A 24,542-nucleotide genomic window follows, 5' to 3' on the forward strand; every position below is an offset into this window, starting at 1 on the left:
TCACACAGAGACCCTGCAGCCCCAGCCCCCACAGGCAAGTCCCAGGCCCAGATCTCACACAGAGACCCTGCAGCCCCAGCCCCCACATGCAAGCAGCCCTGCACAAAGGGGCCCAAGGGGGGTTGGGGGTTGAGCCGGCGGGGCGCTGAGGGAGGGGTGCTGAGGGATCCAGGGGCCGGCGGTTCGGAAGGGCCCCGCAGAGGAGCTGGTAGCGTCGGTGGCGACCATGGCAGCCGCAGGGGAGGCCGCGGGGGGACGTGGCAAGTGCGGCCGCTGGAGAGGCCACGACGGCCGCAGGAGAGGCGGCAAGTCAGGTGGCAGCGGAGGGGAGCGGAGGCTGCGACGGCGGAGGGCATTCGGAGCGGACGAGAAGACGATGGCGTGTCGGAGCTGCAGAGCATCAAAGATGGCGGCACCCAAGGAGAAGCCTCGTGGAATCCTCCTGCATCAAAGATGGCGCCTTAAAGAGGAAATGCACCCGGGAGTCTTAAAAGGGCCTTACAAAGAGGTGGTCCCCACAAAGGACTTCTATTAGGCAGAGCGAGTCTAAAATGAGCAATGTTAATGTGAGATAGTGAATTTATAATAAGAATTACCTTTTTTATGCTGAATGGCCACTGTATTTGTGTAAAATAATGGATGAAGTACAATTAATGATTGCGGCTAACAAGGAAATCAAGGTTCCGCTACCAGTCAATAACCAGTTAATGTACCAGATAATATGTACCATACTAACACACTGTCTATGCCCACCTGCCTTCCGTTGGACAAGTGTGATGTTATGTAATGATGTGTGTATCGTCCCAGTACCTTAAATGTAATGTAAGTACTATGCCACACCACAGAGGGCGCTGCGGTGGGAAACCCTGGTAGTGCCTGTAACAAGGACTATATAAGGGTGACCACCACACCTGGGAGGCACTCTGGAGCTGAACAATAAAGGACGAAGGTCACAGCAGTTAAACTTACACCAGACCGTGTGGAGTCAGTGATTTGTGTGCTACATACACCACACAAGTCATCCTCAACTCCGGTGGATTGCCCAAGAAGCAGAAGGCGAGAGAGACCCCAAAAAAATCAGTTGAGGCTCTTGCTCCTGATTCTAAAATCCATGAGCCCTGCTGGGGAGTGTGCATGTGTGGACATTTGGTGAGGACAGTATCAAGCTCGACAGTGGCACTTCGAATGATGGAACAGCCTGATAAGGACACAAGAAATAGGAACAGGATTAGGCCATCCGGCCCATCAAGCCTGCTCCGCCATTCAATAAGATCATAGCTGAACTGATCATGGACTCAGCTCCACTTCCCTGCCCACTCCCAATAACCCCTTATCGCTCAAAAATCTGTCTATCTCCGCCTTAAATATATTCAAAGACCAGCCTCCACAGTTCTCTGGGGCAGAGAATTCCATAGATTTACAATCCTCAGAGAAGAAATTCCTCCTCATCTCAGTTTTAAATGAGAGGTCCCTTATTCTAAGACTACGTCCCCTAGTTTTAGTTTTCCCTATCACTGGAAATATTCTTTCTGTATCCACCTTGTCGAACCCCCTTATTATCTGATATGTTCCAATAAGATCACCTCTCATTCTTCTGAACTCCAATATGTATAGGCCCAACCTACTCAACCTATTTTCATAAGTCAACCCCCTCATTTCGGAATCAAACTAGTGAACCTTTTCTGAACAGCCTCCATCTGTTTATATCCTGCTATAAACAAAATGGTTCAATGCCCTCAGGAGAGGCAGGGTTTGTGCTTATGCAAATAGCTATGTATCTAGAGTAAGCAACTGAAGTTTGGAAAATGAGGCATCTGGTAGAAAATTAGCAAATCAAATGACTAAAGTTTTAACACTGAACAATAAATAGATGTGAGTCATGATACCTAGTGAATTAACAATGCATGCTACAGACTTACAGTTCAAAATGTAATATGAGAACATGTCATTTTGCATGCAGCAGCCAAATATAATTTCACAGTACATGGGCCCCAAGTTTCCACATGATTTTCTCCTGATTTTTAGGAGCACCTGGTGTAGAACGGGGTATCTTAGAAATCGGAATTCTCGTCATTTAGTTTGCTCCAGTTCTAGTCAGTTAGAACAGTTTCACTTTGGAACAGAATTTTTTTTTCAAAAGGGGGCGTGTCCGGCCACTTACGCCTGTTTTCAAAGTTTCGTCAGTGAAAACTTACTCCAAACTAACTTAGAATGGAGTAAGTGAAGATTTTTGTACGCTCGAAAAAACCTTGTCTACACTTTAGAAAATCAGGCGTAGGTTACAAATCAGGCTAAGGAATGGGGGGGGGGGGGGGGGTGTTTAAAGGGAAGTTTACAAACATTAAACACTTCAGTTTTACAAATAAAGAGCCATCATCAATAATAATGATAAATACATCAATAAATCAACCAATAAATCAATCAAAAAAAATTAATAAGAAATAATTTTTTTTTAATCAATAAATAAAACATTTTCTACTTACCGACTGCAGCACCGGGAGCCCTCCAACAGCGTGCTGGGATGCCCCCCCCAGTGTGTCTCTGTCAGTGTCTCTATCTCTCTGTCTGTCTGTCTGTCTGTGTGTGTCTCTCATTCTCTGTCTGTCAGTATCTGTGTTTCTGACAGCGAGGGGAGGGGGAGGAGGGGGGTAGAGGGAGAGAGGGCGGGAGCAGGGGGAGGGATGGGGGAGAAGGGGATAAAGGGGAGAAAGGAGATGGGGGGAAAAGGAGATGGGGGGAGAAAGGAGACGGGGGGGGGGAGAAAGGAGATGGGGGGGGAGAAAGGAGATGGGGGGGAGAAAGGAGATGGGGGGGAGAAAGGAGATGGGGGGGGGAAAGGAGATGGGGGGAGAAAGGAGACGGGGGGGGGAGAAAGGAGATGGGGGGGAGAAAGGAGATGGGGGGGAAAGGAGATGGGGGGGGGAAAGGAGATGGGGGGGGGAAAGGAGATGGGGGGGAAAGGAGATGGGGGGGGAAAGGAGATGGGGGGGGAAAGGAGATGGGGGGGGGAAAGGAGATGGGGGGGGGAAAGGAGATGGGGGGGGGGAAAGGAGATGGGGGGGGGAAAGGAGATGGGGGGGGGAAAGGAGATGGGGGGGGGAGAAAGGAGATGGGGGGGGGAAAGGAGATGGGGGGGGGGAAAGGAGATGGGGGGGGGGAAAGGAGATGGGGGGGGGAAAGGAGATGGGGGGGGGGAAAGGAGATGGGGGGGAAAGGAGATGGGGGGGAAAGGAGATGGGGGGGGAAAGGAGATGGGGGGGAAGGAGATGGGGGGGGGAAGGAGATGGGGGGGGGGAAGGAGATGGGGGGGGAAGGAGATGGGGGGGGGAAAGGAGATGGGGGGGGGGAAGGAGAAGGGGGAGGGAGGCTGAACGGGCCGGGCCCGAGACTTCGGGCAGGGCCCGTCCCCAGCACCAGATTTACAGGTAGGTGGCGTTGGGTCGGGTCAGGGGGAGGGAGGGAGAGGGAGGTCAGGTCGGATCCAGTCCGGGGGGGTGGGGGGGGGGGTGCGGGAGTCGGGTCGGATCCAGTCCGGGGGGGCGGGGGGGAAGCGGGAGTCGGGTCGGGTCCGGAGGCGGGGGGGAGGCGGAAGTCCGGTCCGGTCTGGGGGCGACGGGGGTGGGGGGGGGGGAAGTGGGAGTCGGGTCGGGTCGTGTCTGGAGGCGGGGGGCGGGAAGCGGGAGTCGAGTCGGGTCGGGAGGAAGCAGCAGCTGGCCGTGGGAAGAGCCTTATTCACGCAGCCCCAGTGAGGTCATTCGGCCAGGGCTAGGGGCTGCGTGCTTCGGGCCCCTCCCACACAGTTTCGGGCGCCTGGAGCTACTGCACTTGCGCGCCCACTGTAACGCGCATGTGCAGAGGTCCCGGCACTGTTTTCAGCGCAGGGACCTGGCTCCACCCCCTACAGCTCATGCTGCGCTGCGCCGAGGGCCAGAGGACCTGCAGGAAGGTGGAGAATACGGAGGGTTTTTTTAGGCGCACTTTGTGGCGCGAAAAATGGGCGTCCAGGTCGGGACTGCGCCGTTCTAGGCGCGGCTCGAAACTTGGGCCCATAGTGCCTAGTGCTTGGTTAGAGTTGCTCAATAAACACAATGAGAAGTAAAAGATTAAGTAGTAGTAATTGGTATGTGCTACGCCCGATTTTTGGGCGCAAGCCATAACAATTTAGCAGCGGGGTGGCCTACGCCCAATCTGCAATGGCATTGGTCCCACTGCTAAACTCGTGGGGCCCTTTTTTTTAAATTATGTAAATTAGGAGCTTAACGCTTGTTGGAAGGACCACATCAGGAAATTTGTTGGTGATGAGCAGGGCAGGCGTTGGGCCTTCCTTAACAAAAGGTTTCTATGCAGGAGTGCTCCTCTACTCCACAGGAGTTATTATTGCTTCCCACTCTCCTGCCCCCACCTCCGCGTAGCCCGCTCCAACCCGTAAACCCCCCCACTCGCCCCCCTCACCAATCCTGGGACTTACCCGAGGAGTCATTGCTAGCAAGGCAGGCGGGCTAACATTGAAGAATATGATAAAGATGCCCGAGGAAAAATTTCCATCGATACCTGGGTTTCTTGGTTTGGCCATGTGTTAGTCCTACCCAGACCAAAATCTACCCCTAAATCTTTTCACTGCTATACATTTGCTGCAGCATTCGGAATACAATCATTTTAAATAAAGCATAGAGGTTGCGTCTGTATTTTTTTTGGTAAAATTTTTGAAGTGATTATTGTGCAGAACTCAGGAAATAATCAGAGGAAGCTTAATAGTGGAGTTCAGAACTTGCTGATGTGCTGATTAGCTGTACCATCGAATAGCAGACAATGGGCTGGTCCCAGTTCCTAACATCAGCTGAGGAGCTGGTGAACAAAGGCTAGACAGACATTTCCTATGACAATGTATGCATGTCGTCTACCCAGTATGATATTTTACATCACCTCATATCAACAATTGACAGTGGTATTGGCAGTGCCTACTGAAACGTCAGTTGCCCAACATTTTGTTCAGGGGATGGTGTAGAGGTACCCAAGGAAATGTTGTAAACTTTTGAAACGAGAGCAGGAGAGAGAATTTTTGAAAGTGTATTGCAATCAAAACTATGATCAGGGAGTGGGCAGGGAAGTGGAGCGGAGTCCATGATCAGTTCAGCCATGATCTTATTAACTGGCGGAGCAGGCTCGAGGGGCAACTCCTGCTCCTATTTCTTATGTTCTTATAATCCACTGTTGTTAAAAATCAGTTAATTTCTAATTAAAGTTTTCTGGTGCAATTTGAGCAGATTCCCTTTCCTTGTGCAAAATATCTTGATAATTGCTAATTTGACAGAATTGTGAATGTTTGACTTTAAAATTACATGCAAGGTAACAATCCTGCTTCTGCCCAAGTCCACCATTTTCAATGTGGACATTAGGGTTCTCCTGTATCTGTCAGCACTCTACATGACCAAGAGTGAGAAATGAGGGGGGTTAATGGAACTATTTTTCTCATTTTCAGATATGATTCTTTTATTCCTATGCTTTGGATAGAAACAAAAAAATAACACAAACTTCAGCACAAAATAAAGGTGCACTGTACCAGACTTCTGCAAGTTTTAAAATGGAAAGAACAAACCTTCTAAGGCCAATACTTACATACACTTGTGCGGTGGGTACTGCTGCCTTTGACTTGACTATGGCGTTCAGGTCCTCCATCCGTTTATTTAATTGACATAGCAGCACATCTATTTGTTTAGCACTTGTGATAATTTCAGTCTGCAGAGGAAACAAAAACTACACAAAATAAAATAAACTAGTCGGTAACACTGATCCATTGCACTTCTCCACACACACGCTGAACAGCAGCTGGCCAGGATATACTTGGGGGAGATTTTCAGTTTTGGTTAATATCAGGCATGTGGGCAGTGGGTGGAGCGCATGCTGTGCCCACCCGAAAGACTAGTGTAGAGCTCGTGCTGTTTTCATAGCCTGGCTTCATTTACATTAATTCAGAGAGCTGACAGCACGAAACGTTCCCCCTATAGGTAGCTCGCCAATCTAGATGGTGGGAGATCCAGCAGGGCAGCTGGTTTTGAAGGACATGCAGCAACACACTAAAAGTGGTGTGGAAGTATTGAGAGTGAAAGGAAGCATCAGTTTTGAGTGGCGGGCAAAATTTTTGCTGCTGTCTGGATTTGCATAAAAATAGTGAACCAACCTTGCACAGCTTCCACTGACTGCAGCGGAGGATCCATTTAAAGGACGCACAAAATAGTGACCCAAAACGCTGCCTTGCAACTTTATAGAATGATACAGCACAGAATGAGGCCATTCAGCCCATCGTGCCTATTCTGTCCCTTTGAAAAGAGCTATCAAGTAGTCCCACGCCCCTGCTCTTTCCCTGTAGCCTTGCAGATTTTTCCTTTCTACATAGAAACATAGAAAATATGTGCAGGAGTAGGCCATTCGGCCCTTCGAGCCTGCACTGCCATTCAATAAGACCATGGCTGATCATTCCCTCAGTACCCCTTTCCTGCTTTCTCTCCACACCCCTTGATCCCCTTAACCATAAGGGCCATATCTAACTCCCTCTTGAATATATTCAATGAAGTGGCATCAACAACTCTCTGTGGCAGGGAATTCTACAGGTTAACAATTCTCTGAGTGAAGAAGTTTCTCCTCATCTCAGTCATAAATGGCCTACCTCTTATCCTAAGACTGTGTACCCTGGTTCTGGACTTCCCCAACATCAGGAACATTCTTCCCGCATCTAACCTGTCCAGTACCGTCAGAATCTTATACGTTTCTATGAGATCCCCTCTCATCCTTCTAAACTCCAGTTTATAAAGGCCCAGTCGATCCAGTCTCTCCTCATATGTCAGTCCTGCCATCCCTGGAATCAGTCTGGTGAACCTTCGCTGCGCTCCCTCAATAGCAAGAACGTCCTTCCTCAGATTAGGAGACCAAAACTGAAAACAATATTCCAGGTGAGGCCTCACTAAGGCCCTATATAACTATAGTAAGACCTCCCTGCTCCTATACTCAAATCCCCTAGCTATGAAGGCCAACATACCATTTGCCTTCTTCACCGCCTGCTGTACCTGCATGCCCACTTTGAGTGCCTGATGAACCATGACACCCAGGTTTCATTGCACCTCCTCTTTTCATAATCTGCTGCCATTCTGATAATATTCTGCCTTCGTGTTTTTGCCCCCAAAATGGATAACCTCACATTTATCTATATTATACTGCATCTGCTATGCATTTGCCCACTTACCGAACCTGTCCAAGTCACCCTGCAGCCTCTTAGCGTCATCCTCACAGCTCACACCACCACCCAGTTTAGTGTCATCTGAAAACTTGGAAATATTACACTCAATTCCTTCATCTAAATCATTAATGTATATTGTAAAGAGCTGGGGGCCCAGCACTGAGCCCTGCGGCACTCCACTAGTCACTGCCTGCCATTCTGAAAAGGACCCATTCATCCCGACTCTCTGCTTCCTGTCTGCCAACCAGTTCTCTATCCACGTCAGTACATTACCCCCAATACCATGCGCTTTGATTTTGCACACCAATCTCTTGTGCGGGACCTTGTCAAAAGCCTTTTGAAAGTCCAAATACACCACATCCACTGGCTCTCCCTTGTCCATTCTGCTAGTTACATCCTCAAAAAATTCCAGAAGATTTGTCAAGCATGATTTCCCTTTCATAAATCCATGCTGACTTGGACCGATCCTGTCACTGCTTTCGAAATGCGCTGCTATTTCATCCTTAATGATTGATTCCAACATTTTCCCCACTACTGATGTCAGGCTAACCGGTCTATAATTACCCGTTTTCTCTCACCCTCCTTTTTTCAAAAGTGGTGTTACATTAGCTACCCTCCAGTCCATAGGAACTGATCCAGAGTGGATTGACTGTTGGAAAATGATCAGCAATGCATCCACTATTTCTATGGCCACTGCCGTGTCAGTGTCAGCTGTGGCTCAGTGGGCAGCACACTCTTCGTCTGAGTCAGAAGGTTGTGGGTTCAAGTCTCACTCCAGGAACTGGAGCACAAAAAAATCTCCCAGTGCAGTACTGAGGGAGTGCTGCACTGTCGCAGGTGCCGTCTTTCAGATGAGACGTTAAACCAATGGGATGCCCTGTCTGCTCTCTCAGGTGGATGGATGTAAAAGATCCTATGGCACTATTTCGAAGAAGAGCAGGGGAGTTATCCCCCGTGTCCTGGACAATATTTATCCCTCAATCAACAGAATCAGTCAGTTTATCTGGTCATTATCACATTGCTGTCCTTGGGAGCTTGCTGTGAGCAAATTAGCAGCCGCGTTTCCCACATTGCAACAGTGACTACACTCCAAAAGTACTTCATTAGCTGTAAAGCGCTTTGAGACGTCCGGTGGTCGTGAAAGGCGCTATATAAATGCAAGTCTTTATGGATTGTCACACCCGATATACTGGGGAAAGGGTGAGTGCCCTATGGATTGTCACACCCGATATACTGGGGAAAGGGTGAGTGCCCTATGGATTGTCACACCCTATATACCGGGGGAAGGGTTAGTGCCGTATGAATTGTCACACCCTATATACCGGGGGAAGGGTTAGTGCCGTATGAATTGTCACACCCTATATACTGGGGGAAGGGTGAATGCCCTATGGATTGTCACACCCGGTTATAAAAGGGGTCGGGGGGTCTAGTAAGGAGGAGGAACTGAGGGAAATCCTTATTAGCCGGGAAATTGTGTTGGGGAAATTGATGGGATTGAAGGCCGATAAATCCCCAGGGCCTGATGGACTGCATCCCAGAGTACTTAAGGAGGTGGCCTTGGAAATAGTGGATGCGTTGACAGTCATTTTCCAACATTCCATTGACTCTGGATCAGTTCCTATGGAGTGGAGGGTAGCCAATGTAACCCCACTTTTAAAAAAAGGAGGGAGAGAGAAAACAGGGAATTATAGACCGGTCAGCCTGACATCGGTAGTGGGTAAAATGATGGAATCAATTATTAAGGATGTCATAGCAGTGCATTTGGAAAAAGGTGACATGATAGGTCCAAGTCAGCATGGATTTGTGAAAGGGAAATCATGCTTGACAAATCTTCTGGAATTTTTTGAGGATGTTTCCAGTAGAGTGGATAAGGGAGAACCAGTTGATGTGGTATATTTGGACTTTCAGAAGGCGTTCGACAAGGTCCCACACAAGAGATTGATGTGCAAAGTTAGAGCACATGGGATTGGGGGTAGTGTACTGACATGGATTGAGAACTGGTTGTCAGACAGGAAGCAAAGAGTAGGAGTAAATGGGTACTTTTCAGAATGGCAGGCAGTGACTAGTGGGGTACCGCAAGGTTCTGTGCTGGGGCCCCAGCTGTTTACACTGTACATTAATGATTTAGATGAGGGGATTAAATGTAGTATCTCCAAATTTGCGGATGACACTAAGTTGGGTGGCAGTGTGAGCTGCGAGGAGGATGCTGTGAGGCTGCAGAGCGACTTGGATAGGTTAGGTGAGTGGGCAAATGCATGGCAGATGAAGTATAATGTGGATAAATGTGAGGTTATCCACTTTGGTGGGAAAAACAGAGACACAGACTATTATCTGAATGGTGACAGATTAGGAAAAGGGGAGGTGCAAAGAGACCTGGGTGTCATGGTACATCAGTCATTGAAGGTTGGCATGCAGGTGCAGCAGGCGGTTAAGAAAGCAAATGGCATGTTGGCCTTCATAGCAAGGGGATTTGAGTACAGGGGCAGGGAGGTGTTGCTACAGTTGTACAGGGCATTGGTGAGGCCACACCTGGAGTATTGTGTACAGTTTTGGTCTCCTAACCTGAGGAAGGACATTCTTGCTATTGAGGGAGTGCAGCGAAGGTTCACCAGACTGATTCCCGGGATGGCGGGACTGACCTATCAAGAAAGACTGGATCAACTGGGCTTGTATTCACTGGAGTTCAGAAGAATGAGAGGGGACCTCATAGAAACATATAAAATTCTGACGGGGTTAGACAGGTTAGATGCAGGAAGAATGTTCCCAATGTTGGGGAAGTCCAGAACCAGGGGTCACAGTCTAAGGATAAGCCATTTAGGACCGAGATGCGGAGGAACTTCTTCACCCAGAGAGTGGTGAACCTGTGGAATTCTCTACCACAGACAGTTGTTGAGGCCAATTCACTAAATATATTCAAAAAGGAGTTAGATGAAGTCCTTACTACTAGGGGGATCAAGGGGTATGGCGAGAAAGCAGGAATGGGGTACTGAAGTTGAATGTTCAGCCATGAACTCATTGAATGGCGGTGCAGGCTAGAAGGGCCGAATGGCCTACTCCTGCACCTATTTTCTATGTTTCTATGTTTCTAATATACCGTGGGAAGGGTGAGTGCCTTATGGATGGTCACATCCTATATATCGGGGGAAAGGTGCGCGCCCTATGGATTGCCGCACCCTATATATCGGGGGAAGGGTTAGTGCCCTATGGATTGTCACACCCTATATACCGGGGGACGGGTTAGTGCCCTGTGGATTGTCACATCCTATATACCGGGGAAGGGTTAGTGCCCCATGGATTGTCACGCCCTACATACCGGGGGAAGGGTTATTGCCCTATGGATTATCACACACTATATATCGGGGGACGGGTGAGTGCCCTATGGATTGTCACACCCTATATACCGGGAGAAGGGTTAGTGCCTTATGGATTTTCACACCCTCTATACAGGGGGTAGGGTTAGTGCTGTATGGATTGTCACACCCTATATACTGGGGGAAGGGTGAATGTCTTATGGATTGTCACACCTTATATACAGGGGCAAGGGCGAGTGCCCTATGGATTGTCACACCCTATATACTGGAGGAAGGGTTAGTGCTGTATGGATTGTGTCACACCCTATATATCAGGAGAAGGTTGAGTGCTCTGTGGATTGTCACACCCTATATATCGGGAGTGTGAGTGCCCTGTGCATTGTCACACCCTTTATACCTTGGGAAGGGTTAGTGGCGTATGGATTGTCACACCCTATATACCGGGCGAAGGGTTAGTGCCCTATGGATTGTCACACTCTATATATCGGGGGAAGGGCGAGTGCCGTGTCAGTGTCAGCTGTAGCTCAGTGGGCAGCACACTCTTCGTCTGAGTCAGAAGGTTGTGGGTTCAAGTCTCACTCCAGGAACTGGAGCACAAAAAAAATCTCCCAGTGCAGTACTGAGGGAGTGCTGCACTGTCGCAGGTGCCGTCTTCCAGATGAGACGTTAAACCGATGGGATGGTTTCTCAGGTGGATGGATGTAAAAGATCCTATGGCACTATTTTGAAGAAGAGCAGGGGAGTTATGCCCCGTGTCCTGGACAATATTTATCCGTCAATCAACATAATAAATCAGTTTATCTGGTCATTATCACATTGCTGTCCGTGGGAGCTTGCTGTGAGCAAATTGGCAGCCGCGTTTCCCACATTACAACAGTGACTACACGCCAAAAGTACTTAATTAGCTGTAATGCTTTGAGACGTCCGGTGTTCGTGAAAGACGCTAAATAAATGCAATGTTCCCAATGTTGGGGGAGTCCAGAACCAGGGGTCACAGGCTAAGGACAAGGGGTAAGCCATTTAGGACCGAGATGAGGAGAAACATCTTCGCCCAGAGAGTGGTGAACCTGTGGAATTCTCTACCACAGAAAGTTGTTGAGGCCAATTCACTAAATATATTCAAAAAGGAGTTAGATGTAGTCCTTACTACTAAGGGGATCAAGAGGTATGACGAGAAAGCAGGAATGGGGTACTGAAGTTGCATGTTCAGCCATGAACTCACTGAATGGCGGTGCAGGCTCGAAGGGCCGAATGGCCTACTCCTGCACCTATTTTCTATGTTTCTATGTTTTTTTCCTTAAGTACTCTGGGATGCAGACTAGCAGGCCCTGGGGATTTATCGGCCTTCAATCCCACCAATTTCCAGCCTAATAAGGATATCCTTCATTTTCTCCTTCTCACTAGACTCACTGTCCCCTAGTACATTCGGAAGGTTATTTGTGTCTTCCTTCATGAAGACAGAACCGAAGTATTTGTTCAATTGGTCTGCCATTTCTTTGTTCCCCATTAGAAATTCACCTGAATCTGACTGCAAGGGACCTATGTTTGTCTTCACTAATCTTTTTCTCTTCACATATTTATAGAAGCTTTTGCAGTCAGTTTTTATGTTCCCTGCAAGCTTCCTCTCGTACTCTATTTCCCCCTCTTAATTAAACCCATAGTCCTCCTCTGTTGAATTCTAAATTTCTCCCAGTCCTCAGGTTTGCTGCTTTTTCTGGCCAATTTATATGCCTCTTCCTTGGATTTAACACTATCCTTAATTTCCCTTGTTAGCCATGGTTGAGCCACCTTCCCCGTTTTATTTTTACTCCAGACAGGGATGTACAATTGCTCAAGTTCATCCATGTGATCTTTAAATGCTTATCCACCTTCAGCCCTTTAAGTATCCTTTGCCAGTCAATTCTAGCCAAATCACGCCTCATACCGTCGAAGTTACCTTTCCTTAAGTTCAGGACCCTAGTTTCCGAATTAACTGTGTCACTCTCCATCTTAATAAAGAATTCTACCATATTATGGTCACTCTTCCCCAAGGTGCCTCGAACAACAAGATTGCTAATTAGTCCCTTCTCATCACACATCACCCAGTCTAGGATGGCCAGCTCTCTAGTTGGTTCCTCGACATATTGGTCTAGAAAACCATCCCTAATACACTCCAGGAAATCCTCCTCCACCGCATTGCTACCAGTTTGGTTAGCCCAATCAATATGTAGATTAAAGTCGCCCATGATAACTGCTGTACCTTTATTGCACACATCCCTTATTTCTTGTTTGATGCTGTCCCCAAATTCACTACTACTGTTTGGTGGTCTGTATATGACTCCTACTAATGGTTTCTGCCCTTTGGAATTCTGCAGCTCCACCCATACCGATTCCACATCATCCCGGCTAATGTCCCTCCTTACTATTGCATTATTTTCCTCTTTAACCAGCAACGCCACCCCGCCTCCTTTTCCTCTCTGCCTATCCTTCCTAAATGTTGAATACCCCTGGATGTTGAGTTCCTAGCCTTGGTCACCCTGGAGCCATGTCTCCGTGATGCCAATTACATCATATCAGCTAACTGTTGTCTGCGCAGTTAATTCGTCCACCTTATTCCGAATACTCCTCGCATTGAGGCACAGAGCCTTCAGGCTTGTCTTTTTAACACACTTTGCCCCTTTAGAATTTTTCTGTAATGTGGCCCTTTTTGTTTTTTGCCTTGGGTTTCTCTGCCTTCCACTTTTACATTCTCCTTTCTATCTTTTGTTTCTGCCTCCATTTTATTTCCCTTTGTCTCCCTGCATAGGTTCCCATCCCCCTGCCATATTAGTTAAATTCCTCTCCAACAGCACTAGCAAACACTCCCCCCTAGGACATTGGTTCCGGTCCTGCCCAGGTGCAGACCGTCCGGTTTGTACTGGTCCCACCTCCCCCAGAACCCGTTCCAATGTCCCAGGAATTTGTATCCCTCCCTACTGCACCACTCCTCAAACCACGTATTCATCTGAGTTATCCTGCAATTCCTACTCTGACTAGCACGTGGCACTGGTAGCAATCCTGAGATTACTACTTTTGAGGTCCTACTTTTTAATTTAGTTCCTAGCTCCCTAAATTCGTCTCGTAGGACCTCATCCCGTTTTTTAACCTATATCATTGGTAACTATATGCACCACGACAACTGGCTGTTCACCCTCCTTCTTCAAAATGTCCTGCACCCACTCTAAGACATCCTTGACCCTTGCACCAGGGAGGCAACATACCATCCTGGAGTCTCGGTTGCGGCCGCAGAAACGCCTATCTATTCCCCTTACAATTGAATCCCCTATCACTATAGCTCTCCCACTCTTTTTCTTGCCCTCCTGTGCAGCAGAGCCACCCACGGTGCCATGAACTTGGCTGCTGCTGCTCCCCCCTGATGAGTCATCCCCCTCAACAGTACCCAAAGTGGAGTATCTGTTTTGCAGGGGGATGATCACAGGGGACCCCCGCACTACCTTCCTTGCACTGTTCTTCCTGCTGGTCACTCATTTACTATCTGGCTGTGTATCCTTTACCTGCGGTAAGACCAACTTGCTAAACGTGCTATTCACGTCATTCTCAGCATCGTGGATGCTCCAGAGTAAATCCACCCGCAGCTCCAGTGCCGCAATGCGATCCGTCAGGAGCTGGAGACAGATACACTTCCCGCACACGTATAAGTAGAGATCCAGTTCCCATTTTAAAATAACTACTGTATCTGCATCCACCAGCCTTTCAGACAATGCATTCTAGGTCATAACAACACGCCGAGTTATAAAAATTCTCCTCATCCTCACCCCCAACCCCCCGCCCCCACACTCCCCCCCCACCCCTGGCTCGATAGCACTTGATGTGGTCAAGCCAGATCTGGCGATGGAATGCTAAGCCAGTTTTGCAGCAGATACACTTGAGTCTGTGCCCCTTAGACTTGAGGGAGCAAAGATGGGGGCCATACAAGGGGGCGTGACTAGGGTTGGAGAGAGTAAGCGCTGTACTGCAGACAAGAGCATCAAAGGTGGAGGCCAGGGAGTGGTTGATAAATTGAGGGCCCAAGGGATTTTGAAAGTGCAGTTGTAGTGAGTTGGAAGGGTGATGTAGGTGGTGAGGGCTACAAGGAAGTGGTCGGAGAAGGTGCCTGTTTGTGATTGAGCCGATGGAAGTAGAGAATTACCTGAGATGGTAAGGTTTTGGGCAGCTGCAAGTATGGATAGTAGGGATTATATGAAGGGAGAGATTAAGGGAATGCAGTGAAATCAGAAGGGAGAGGGCAGAGGGTGAGGAAGGAAAGGAGCGAGGATATCTTGGTGAAGGACTTGGGGGGGGGGGGAGGTGGCGGGGGTGGTGGCAGTGTAGAGAATAAGGATTTTAAATAAGAATGAGGGGTGGAACTAGATTAGGATCTTGAAGGAGGAGAAAGTGGCAATGAATTGGGGTAGAGATCAAGGTGTAATTTGATGATGAGGGCCACACTGCCACCATGATAGTTTGGGTGCAAGAGATGGTGAAAAGTATAATCAAGCAGGGAGGTTTCAGTAAGGAGCAAAGTGTCACCACCCATGAGCCAAGTTTTTGTAAAAGCCATGATGTCAATGGAATCGTGCACAATAAGGTTGTGGATGGACATTCTGGAAGAACAGACAGAGGGACCAGTGATCCACTGGCGGAGTCAAAGAGGTAGGTGAGGCGAGTGGGACAAGAGGAGATTGGAAAAAGTAGTTCCTTATAGGTGTGCTGGGTGGTAAGAGGTCAGGATGGGCCTATTGGAACTGCTGCTCGGAGAATGCCGAGAAAGACATGACGTTGGCTGTGGGTTTATCCAGGGAAGATTGAGAAATTATTGTCTTGCCATACAAAAGGCTGCTGAGAGAGACTGCAATCCAAATATCTGTACGATCTAAATCTTAAGATCACTTGTTTCTTTTACTATGTGCACACAGCAAACTTCTGTTTAATTATCAATAGAACCTATATTCCTAGGGGGAAAAAAAAAAAAGTTACATAAACCCTCCTATGTTGTCACATCCACCCTGATCCGTACTTTAAAATTGGCACAGCTGAGAACTCTGCCAGATGTCCCACAGACCCTTCCCGGGCCGAAGAATAAAACACTGAAAAATCTTTCAGCCTCGACTCAGTGGCAGTACTCTGGCCTCAGAGTCAGAGGGTTGTGATATCAAGCCTCATACCAGAGATTTAAGCACATAATCTAGTCTGACATTTTAGTGCAGTAATGAGGGAGTGCTGCATTGTCGGAGGTGTCGTATTTGGACAAGATGTTAAACCATTGTAGTGTCTCTGCATTGTACTATAAAGTCACACGAGGCATGTACTGCAGACAAGGTCACTACATGTCCTGCATCTTTATTCCCAGGACCAAGGAGTGCTGAGCCTGCGTGGAACCTCCCTTTAAGTACCTGGCTGACCAGGTGAGGAGTGTCTCCCACAAGTTCACCTCCTGTGGTCAAGGTGTGTATTTCACAGTTGTGTACAGTGTACAGTGTTGTTACATATTGGTTAGTTATGTGAAGGTTACAAACATGACATCACCTCCCCCCCAATGTCTTTGGGTCAAAGATTGAGTCTTTCAGACGGTCGATGCTCTCTCGAGGAGCGCCGCAGTTGTGGTTCTGGTGGTCGAGCCGTGCCATGCGTCTCTGTCGCCTGAGTTGGTTCTGGCCTGTCCGGGCTGGCCGCAGGGACTGTGCATTGCTGTTAACTGTCCTTGTTGCTCGTTCACTGGCAGTGGTGTGGTTGACATCCCATGGTCTTCTTCAGGTTCCTCAGTGTCCATGCGGAACCTTTTCTTTACCTGGTCCAGATGTTTGCGGCATATCTGCCCATTGTTTAGTCTGACCACTATGAGCCTATTCCCCTCTTTGCCTATTACAGTGCCCTCAAGCCACTTGGGTCCCAATGTGTGATTGAGCACGAATGCAGGGTCATTGATTTCTATGCATCTCCCCACTGAGTTGCGATCATGGCACTCGATTTGGGACTGGTGCTTGCCCTCAACAATGTCCAACAGAGCAGGATGAATGAGGGACAGCCGCGTTTTAAGCATGCATTTTATGAGTAGTTCCGCGGGCGGGATTCCCGTGAGCGAATGCGGGCGGGACCAATAGGCCAGCAGGAGGCGCGATAGGCGGTACTGAAGAGAGGGTCCTTGAATCCGGAGCATGCCCTGTTTTATGATTTGAACTGCACGTTCTGCCTGGCCATTGGAAGCCGGCTTGAACGGCGCTGTCCTGATGTGTTTGATACCATTACCCGACATAAACTCCTGGAATTCATAGCTAGTAAAACACGGGCCATTGTCGCTAACTAGGATGTCTGGCAAGCCGTGGGTCGCAAATACCGTGCGCAGACTCTCCACAATGGTGGATGTCGTGCACAAATTCAATACGATGCACGCGATCCATTTCGAGTATGCATCGACAACAATCAGGAACATTTTTCCCATAAACGGGCCCGCGTAGTCTACGTGAATACGTGACCATGGCCTGGTGGGCCAGGGCCACGGGCTGAGGGGGGCCACCCTAGGGGCATTTCCCAGCTGAGCACATGTCGTGCACCTGTGAACACAGTGTTCCAGGTCGGAGTCAATTCCCGGCCACCATACATGTGACCGGACAATGGCCTTCATTAGCACGATGCCTGGGTGCTCACTGTGGAGTTCCCTGATGAAGGCTTCCCTTCCTTTCTGGGGCATGACTACCTGGTCGCCCCATAGCAGGCAGTCGGCTTGGATGGAGAGCTCGTCAATCCGTCTGTGAAACGGTCTGACCTCCTTGGGGCACGCTCCGTGTGCGGTCGCCCAAACCCCAGTCAGTACACATTCTTTATCAGGGATGGGAGGGGATCTCTGTTGGTCCAGATTTTGATCTGGCGGGCTGTGATGGGGGAACCTGCGGTGTCGAAAGCCTCAACGGCCATGACCATCTCAGCGCTTTGCTCCGACGCCCCCTCAGTGGTCGCCAGTGGCAGCCTGCTGAGCGCATCAGCGCAATTTTCGGTGCCTGGCCGGTGCCGTCTGGTGTAATCATACGCAGCCAGCGTGAGCCCATTGCTGTATGCGAGCTGACGCATTGGCATTGACAGCTTTGCTGTCAGACAACAGGGATGTTAATGGCTTGTGGTCCGTTTCTAACTTGAAACTTCTGCCAAAAAGGTACTGGTGCATCTTTTTTACCCCATAGACACATGCGAGTGTTTCCTCTTCAACCATCCCATATCCCCGTTCTGCTTGGGAGAGCAACCTGGAGGCATAAGCCACAGGTTGAAGTTAGCCCTCATCATTACTCTGCTGCAACACACACCCAACCCCATAGGATGATGCATCACACATTAAAACCAATTTCTTACAGGGATTGTACAAGGTCAACAGCTTATTAGAACAAAGCAGGTTCTGCGCCCGATTGAAAGCCCGTTCTTGACAGTCCCCCCAAAACCATTCGCAACCCTTACGCAAGAGCACGTGTAGTGGCTCCAACAATGTACTTAAGTTCGGCAGAAAGTTCCCGAAGTAGTTTAAGATCCCAGGAATGACCGCAACTCCGATGTGTTGCCGGGCCGGGGCGCACGACGGATCGCATCCGTTTCGGATTTGGTCGGCCGGATCCCGTCTGCGGCAACCCTCCTGCCCAAAAACTTGACCTCTGGGGCCAAAAACACACACTTGGACTTCTTTAGTCGCAAGCCTACTCGGTCCAGTCGACGTAGCACCTCCTCCAGGTTGTGGAGGTGTTCCTTGGTGTCGCGACCCATGATTAGGATGTCATCTTGGAATATGATTGTGCCAGGAATGGATTTAAGCATGCTTTCCATGTTCCTCTGGAAGATAGCGGCCGCTGAACGAATGCCAAATGGACACCTGTTGTAAACAAATAGCCCTTTGTGCGTAGTGATGGTGGTCAGTAGCTTGGATTCTTCGGCCAGTTCCTGGGTCATGTAGGCTGAAGTGAGGTCCAACTTGGTGAACAGCTTGCCACCTGCCAGTGTGGCAAAACGGTCCTCCGCTCTCGGAAGCGGGTATTGGTCCTGTAGTGACACTCGGTTGATGGTGGCCTTTGCAGTCGCCACAATGACCGAGCCATCCGCTTTAAGGACAGGGGTGATGGGGCTTGCCCAGTCACTGAATTCAACAGGCGATATTATGCCCTCTCTTAGCAGCCTGTCCAACTCACTCTCAATTCTCTCATGCATCACATATGGCACGGTTCTGGCTTTGTGGTACACTGGTCTGGCGTCTGGAGTGATGCGTATCACTACTTTGGTGCCCTTGAAAGTCCCGACCCCAGGTTGAATTTCTGTAGGACTTGTGAGCATGAACTTCGCTCCACAGATGAAATGGCATGCACATCCCCCCATTTCCAGTTCATCTCGGCTAGCCAGCTCCTCCCTAAAAGTGTGGGACCATTCCCCGGGACAATCCAGAGTGGCAGCCGGTTCTCTGATCCATTATGTGTGACTACCAAATTTGCACTGCCAAACACTGGGATGATCTCTTTGGTGTATGTTTGTAATTGCGTCTCAATGCATTCTAGTTTGGGTCTGCTAGCTTTGAGTCTTTCGAATTGTTGGACACTCATAAGTTACTGGCTAGCTCCTGTGTTCAGCTCCATGCATACAGGGATGCCATTTAATAGAACTTTCATCATCATAGGTGGCGTTTTAGTGTATGAGCTATGGATGTCTGCCACGTGAACCTGCTGGACTTCAGCATCCATGGCTGTGCCCCAAGCATCCAACTGCCTTGCAGACTCTTCATCTGGTTCCTCTGCCTCATAAATTAACCTCGCTACGGGTTTTCTGCACATTCTGGCCAAATGTCCCTTGAAGATAAATTGTTGAATCCTGCAGGTTTTCGCAGTGTGTCTGCCACCGCACCTCCAGCATGAGCTGAGATTGTTGTGGACAAAGGGACTTTTACCAGGCATTCCTCTCTGATTGTCTTTGATTACTCCTGATCACTCTGTTACTGTGTGTCAATGGTCCCATTCCGGGACGCATTTTCCCTTGTGATGGTGTGAATTGACGATCCTCCTGCCATTGTCTCTGTTGCTGTCCCACCCTGGAATCTGTTGCTGCCTGGGAGTTGTCGAATTGCCCTTGCCTGCCTGCCTGGGCGGTGTCGAATTGCCCTTGCCTGCCTGTGAGGTTCTGTGTCGTTTTCACAACATTAACTCCCTGGTTCATCACCACGTTGAAACCAGGGCTGCGCGCGTAAATTATCTTGGTCTCCTCTTCCCCTGCCAAGAAGGTCTGAGCTATCAAAGCTGTCCTTTCCAAAGTCATGTCCTTGGTCTCAATAAACTTCCTGAAAATCCCGGCATGACCAATGCCCTCAATGAAGAAATCCCTTAACATCTCCCCCCTGCAGGCAGCTGTGAACTTAGAGAGGCTGGCCAAACGGCGAAGGTCCGCAATGAAGTCCCGTATGCTTTGTCCCTCCCGACGTCTGTGTGAATAGAATCAGTGTCGGACCATGTGTACGCTGCTCGCCGGTTTGAGGTGCTCACCGATCAGTTTACTGAGCTCCTCAAAGGTTTTGTCTGCCGGCTTCTCAGGTGCGAGCAGGTCTTTCATCAGCGCGTACGTCTTAGGTCCACAGCTGGTCAGTAGGTGCGCCCTTCGCTTGTCGGTTGCTGCATCTCCCAGCCAGTCCTTCATGACAAAGCTTTGCTGGAGCCTCTCAACGAAATTGTCCCAGTCCTCACCAACACAGTACCTTTCATCTGTGCTACAGGTGGCCATCCTCGTGAGTCATTAATTCCCGTTTCCCGTCACCAAATGTAGTGTCTCTGCACTATACTATAAAGTCACACGAGGCATGTACTGCAGACAAGGTCACAAGATGACCTGCACCTTTATTCCCAGGACAAAGGAGTGCTAAGCCTGCATGGAACCTCCCTTTAAGTACCTGGCTGATCAGGTGAGGAGTGTCTCCCACAAGTTCACCCCCTGTGGTCAAGGTGTGCATTTCACAGTTGTATACAGTGTAGTGTTGTTACATATCAGCTACAGTTATGTAAAGGTTACAAACATGACAGACATGAACGTTCCCATAACACTAATCAAAGAAGAGCTGGGGAGTTCTCCTGTTGTCCTAGTTAATTCTTATCCCTCAACCAACATCATTTAAAAAAAAAAGATAGATTATGTGGTCATTGCTGTTTGTGGGACCTTGCTGTATGCAAATTGGTGGTTTCCCTACATTACAGCAGTGACTATACTTGGCTGTGAAGCACTTTGGGACATCCTGAGCATATGAAATTCACTATATAGATTATAAATGATTTCTTTTGGTTTGGTTTTCAACCACTGAAAAATCTTTTTTTTAATTTAAAGGATGCTTCCACCTCCAAAAATAAATGGTGAGAGCAAAGAAATGTAAAAAGAATATAACTAAAAGATTTGAACCTTTAAAAGGGTTACGAATAGTTAGAATAAACAGAAAAAAGAGTGAACTTTCTCACGCCCACTTAATTCTGCACTAATTTTCCCAGGAACGACCCTGTGGCTCAAAGGAGAATATGAAAAATGAGAATATAGAAGGGAAATGACACAGCAGGGTAAGCACAGATAAAGTTTTATAATTTCTTTTATTTTTGCGTTAAATTGTATATTACGGGCTTGATTTCCCTTAATCCATCTCAACAGGGTCAGAGCGGGACTCCCCCTCACTACCGCACTGCCCTGACCCCAGCCCAGTTTCCTGGGTCAGAGGTAATTATGCTTTAATAGTGGGCTCCCAGGCAGCAAGAGTCTGCCAATGGACTCCCCAATGGAAGATCAAGGCTGAGCTGTGACTGTGGTGGAGCAGAATCTCCCGTCCTCCCTCGCACAAAGACAGAGACACAGTGCCAGAGTGTGGGAACATGGTAACTTTCATGGTTTGGTTGGACCACCGGTGCGTGCGGGGGCACTTCAGTGATACTTACCTTAATCTCCCTTGAAAGTGGGATCAGCCCACACCTCTGCTAGAGGTTCCCCAGGCCTTTTCCAGGCTCCTCTGTCAGGAGGTTCCCCAAGCCTTTCTCAGGCTCAAGAAAAGACTCTGCAGAAAGACCTTCAGCTCTAATGGGAGCCTGCTGAAGGTGTGGGACCCATCAAAAGTTAGCGGCGAGAATTCTGTTGAAGCCTTTTACGGGCAGAATGGGCGCAATTCCTGAGGTAGTCCAAGATCACCCCCACACGCAGTCTGTCCTTTGATATGGGGAGGTGTGCAAAATAATTCTCCTCTTTCCCCTCCCAGCAGCAAATGGCAAACAAGAAACGGGGTGGAATAGGTTTCTGCCCCAAATTGCATCCACTGGCAGCAATCCACCCACTCCCCTGCCTGTGGCCCAGACCAGAGTTTCAGGCCCAAAGGGTTTTCCAAAAGATACTACAGATCATTTTAGACAAAGAGCGAGAAAGACAAAGAAAGAGGCAGAGAGAAAACTTTGTACTGCTTTCCCTTTAAAACTGAAAATATATTTCTTCAGTTACAACAGCAATAATGTACAATAATACTTAATATATTTTCCTACCACAATAATGCGTAGAAAGACCTCATGCTGCCTCACGTTGAATAAAGCCTCCTTCAGTTTATCATGCAACCCATCTTCCTCGTAGCATTGCTCCCGACCTTTCTCCAGCCTCTCGATAATAGCCGTGTAGTGATAGATTAACTGCTGAGTGGCTTGTAGCTCAGACTCAACATTTTGTTTGGTTGCTGGCACAGCTTCATTTAGAATAGCAGGCACTGTGTTTGCAAATGTATTTCAGTTACACAGAGGCAATGTCAGATCACCACAAGCAGTGTTTAAAATACAGTAACAACATGGAAGAAAGTTGCAGGCTTACCGAAATACCCAAGGGTGATGTTAAAACAGCTGCATGAGTCTTAGTGCACTCAATACTCAACATGCCCGACCAATGTGGAGCAGCAATTAGAATTTTACAGCGCAGAAGGAGGCCTTTCAGCCCATTACACCTGTACTGGCTCTCTGAAAGAGCTATCCACAGTCTCATTCCTCTGCCCTTTCAGATTTTGGGCGAGAAATTCGGTGCATTTGCGCCTTCCATCAGTGCCCTCAGGGTGGCGCTAACGGGCGCAAATGCCTTACTGCCTCTCATGGTCGAGAGGCGGAGCGGGGAGATCGAGGCAGCCTACAAAAGGCCCAATGTCAGAGGAGACTCGGGAGTTCATGGTCGAGAGGGGGAGCGGGGAGATCGAGGCGACCTACAAAAGGCCCAACGTCGGAGGAGGCTCGGGAGTTGGTGGTCGAGAGGCGGAGCGGGAAAATCGAGGCGGCCTACAAAAGGCCCAACGTCGGAGGAGGCTTGGGAGTTCGTGGTCGAGAGGCCAGCCGGGAGCAGCAGGGAGGCAAAAAAGTAGAAAGAAATAGAAATGTGATGTCACAGCCAAAGGGGTAAGTGATTGGCTAGTGATTGGTAAGTAGTTTTTCTTTTTCTTTATCAGTAAGTAACCTTTTAACCTTGTTGTTGCCAAATTAAGTCAATCTAGGGGTTAAGACATGGCAGGAGAGCTCGGACACATGTTATGCTCCTCCTGTATTATGTGGGAAGTCAGGGACGCTTCTGGTGTCCTTGACGACTACGTGTGCGGGAAGTGTATCCGGCTGCAGCTCCTGACGGACCGCATTGCGGCACTGGAGCTGCCGGGTGGATTCACTCTGGAGCATCCACGATGCTGAGAATGACGTGAATAACACGTTTAATGAGTTGGTCTTACAGCAGGTAAAGGTTACACAGCCAGATAAGGAATGGATGACCAAAAGGAAGAGCAGTGCAAGGAAGATAGTGCAGGGGTCCCCTGCGGTCATCCCCCTGCAAAACAGATACACCGCTTTGGGTACTGTTGGGGGGGATAACTCACCAGGGGAGGGCAGCAGCAGCCAAGTTCATGGCACTGTGGGTGGCTCTGCTGCATAGGAGGGCAGGAAAAAGAGTGGGAGAGCTATAGTGATAGGGGATTCAATTGTAAGGGGAATAGATAGACGTTTCTCACGCCGCAACCGAGACTCCAGGATGGTATGTTGCCTCCCTGGTGCAAGGGTCAAGGATGTCTCGGAGCGGGTGCAGGGCATTCTGAAAAGGGAGGGTGAACAGCCAGTTGTCGTGGTGCATATAGATACCAACGATATAGGTAAAAAACGGGATGAGGTCCTACAACACGAAATTAAGGAGCTAGAAGCTAAATTAAAAAGTAGGGCCTCAAAAGTAGTAATCTCAGGATTGCTACCAGTGCCACGTGCTAGTCAGAGTAGGAATCGCAGGATAGCTCAGATGAATACGTGGCTTGAGGAGTGGTGCAAGAGGGAGGGATTCAAATTCCTGGGACATTGCAACTGGTTCTGGGGGAGGTGGGACCAGTACAAACCGGACGGTCTGCACCTGGGCAGGACCGGAACCAATGTCCTAGGGGGAGTGTTTGCTAGTGCTGCTGGGGAGGAGTTAAACTAATATGGCAGGGGGATAGGAACCTATCCAGGGAGACAGAGGGAAGTAGAATGGGGGCAGAAACAATAGAAAGAAGAAAAGTAAAAGTGGAGGGCAGAGAAATCTAGAGCAAAAACCAAAAAGGGCCACATTACAGAAAATTCTAAAGGGGCAAAGGGTGTTAGAAAGACAAGCCTGAAGGCTCTGTGCCTCATTGCGCGGAGTATTCGTAATAAGGTGGACGAATTAACTGCGCAGATAGCAGTTAACGGGTATGATGTAATTGGCATCACGGAGACATGGCTCCAGGATGACCAAGGTTGGGAACTCAACATCCAGGGACATTCAACATTTAGGAAGGATAGACAGAAAGGTAAAGGAGGTGGGGTGGCACTGCTGGTTAAAGAGGAAATTAATGCAATAGTAAGGAGGGACATTAGCTTGGATGATGTGGAATCGGTATGGGTGGAGCTGTGGAATACAAAGGGGCAGAAAATGCTCGTGGGAGTTGTGTACAGACCACCAAATAGTAGTAGTAAGGTTGGGAACAGAATCAA

At 48.7% G+C, this 24,542-nt stretch overlaps 1 protein-coding gene across 4 annotated transcripts in view; it reads right to left on the bottom strand.

Annotated features, from left to right (window-relative positions):
- cfap206 (cilia and flagella associated protein 206) overlaps positions 1-24,542 on the bottom strand; it is a 97,389-nt gene that overhangs the window by 39,154 nt on the left and 33,693 nt on the right. For 3 of the 4 annotated variants that reach the window (XM_070885565.1, XM_070885564.1, XM_070885567.1), the window contains exons 7-8: positions 22,071-22,285; positions 5,617-5,754 (exon numbers count right to left, since the gene is read on the bottom strand). In XM_070885565.1, the coding sequence (XP_070741666.1) occupies positions 5,617-5,754; positions 22,071-22,285 (353 nt within the window). The remainder of the gene's footprint in view (positions 1-5,616; positions 5,755-22,070; positions 22,286-24,542) is intronic. The other variant, XM_070885568.1, reaches the window with a different exon arrangement.

Source organism: Pristiophorus japonicus, chromosome 7 (genome assembly GCF_044704955.1).
Source record: "Pristiophorus japonicus isolate sPriJap1 chromosome 7, sPriJap1.hap1, whole genome shotgun sequence".
Classification (NCBI taxonomy): domain Eukaryota; kingdom Metazoa; phylum Chordata; class Chondrichthyes; family Pristiophoridae; genus Pristiophorus; species Pristiophorus japonicus.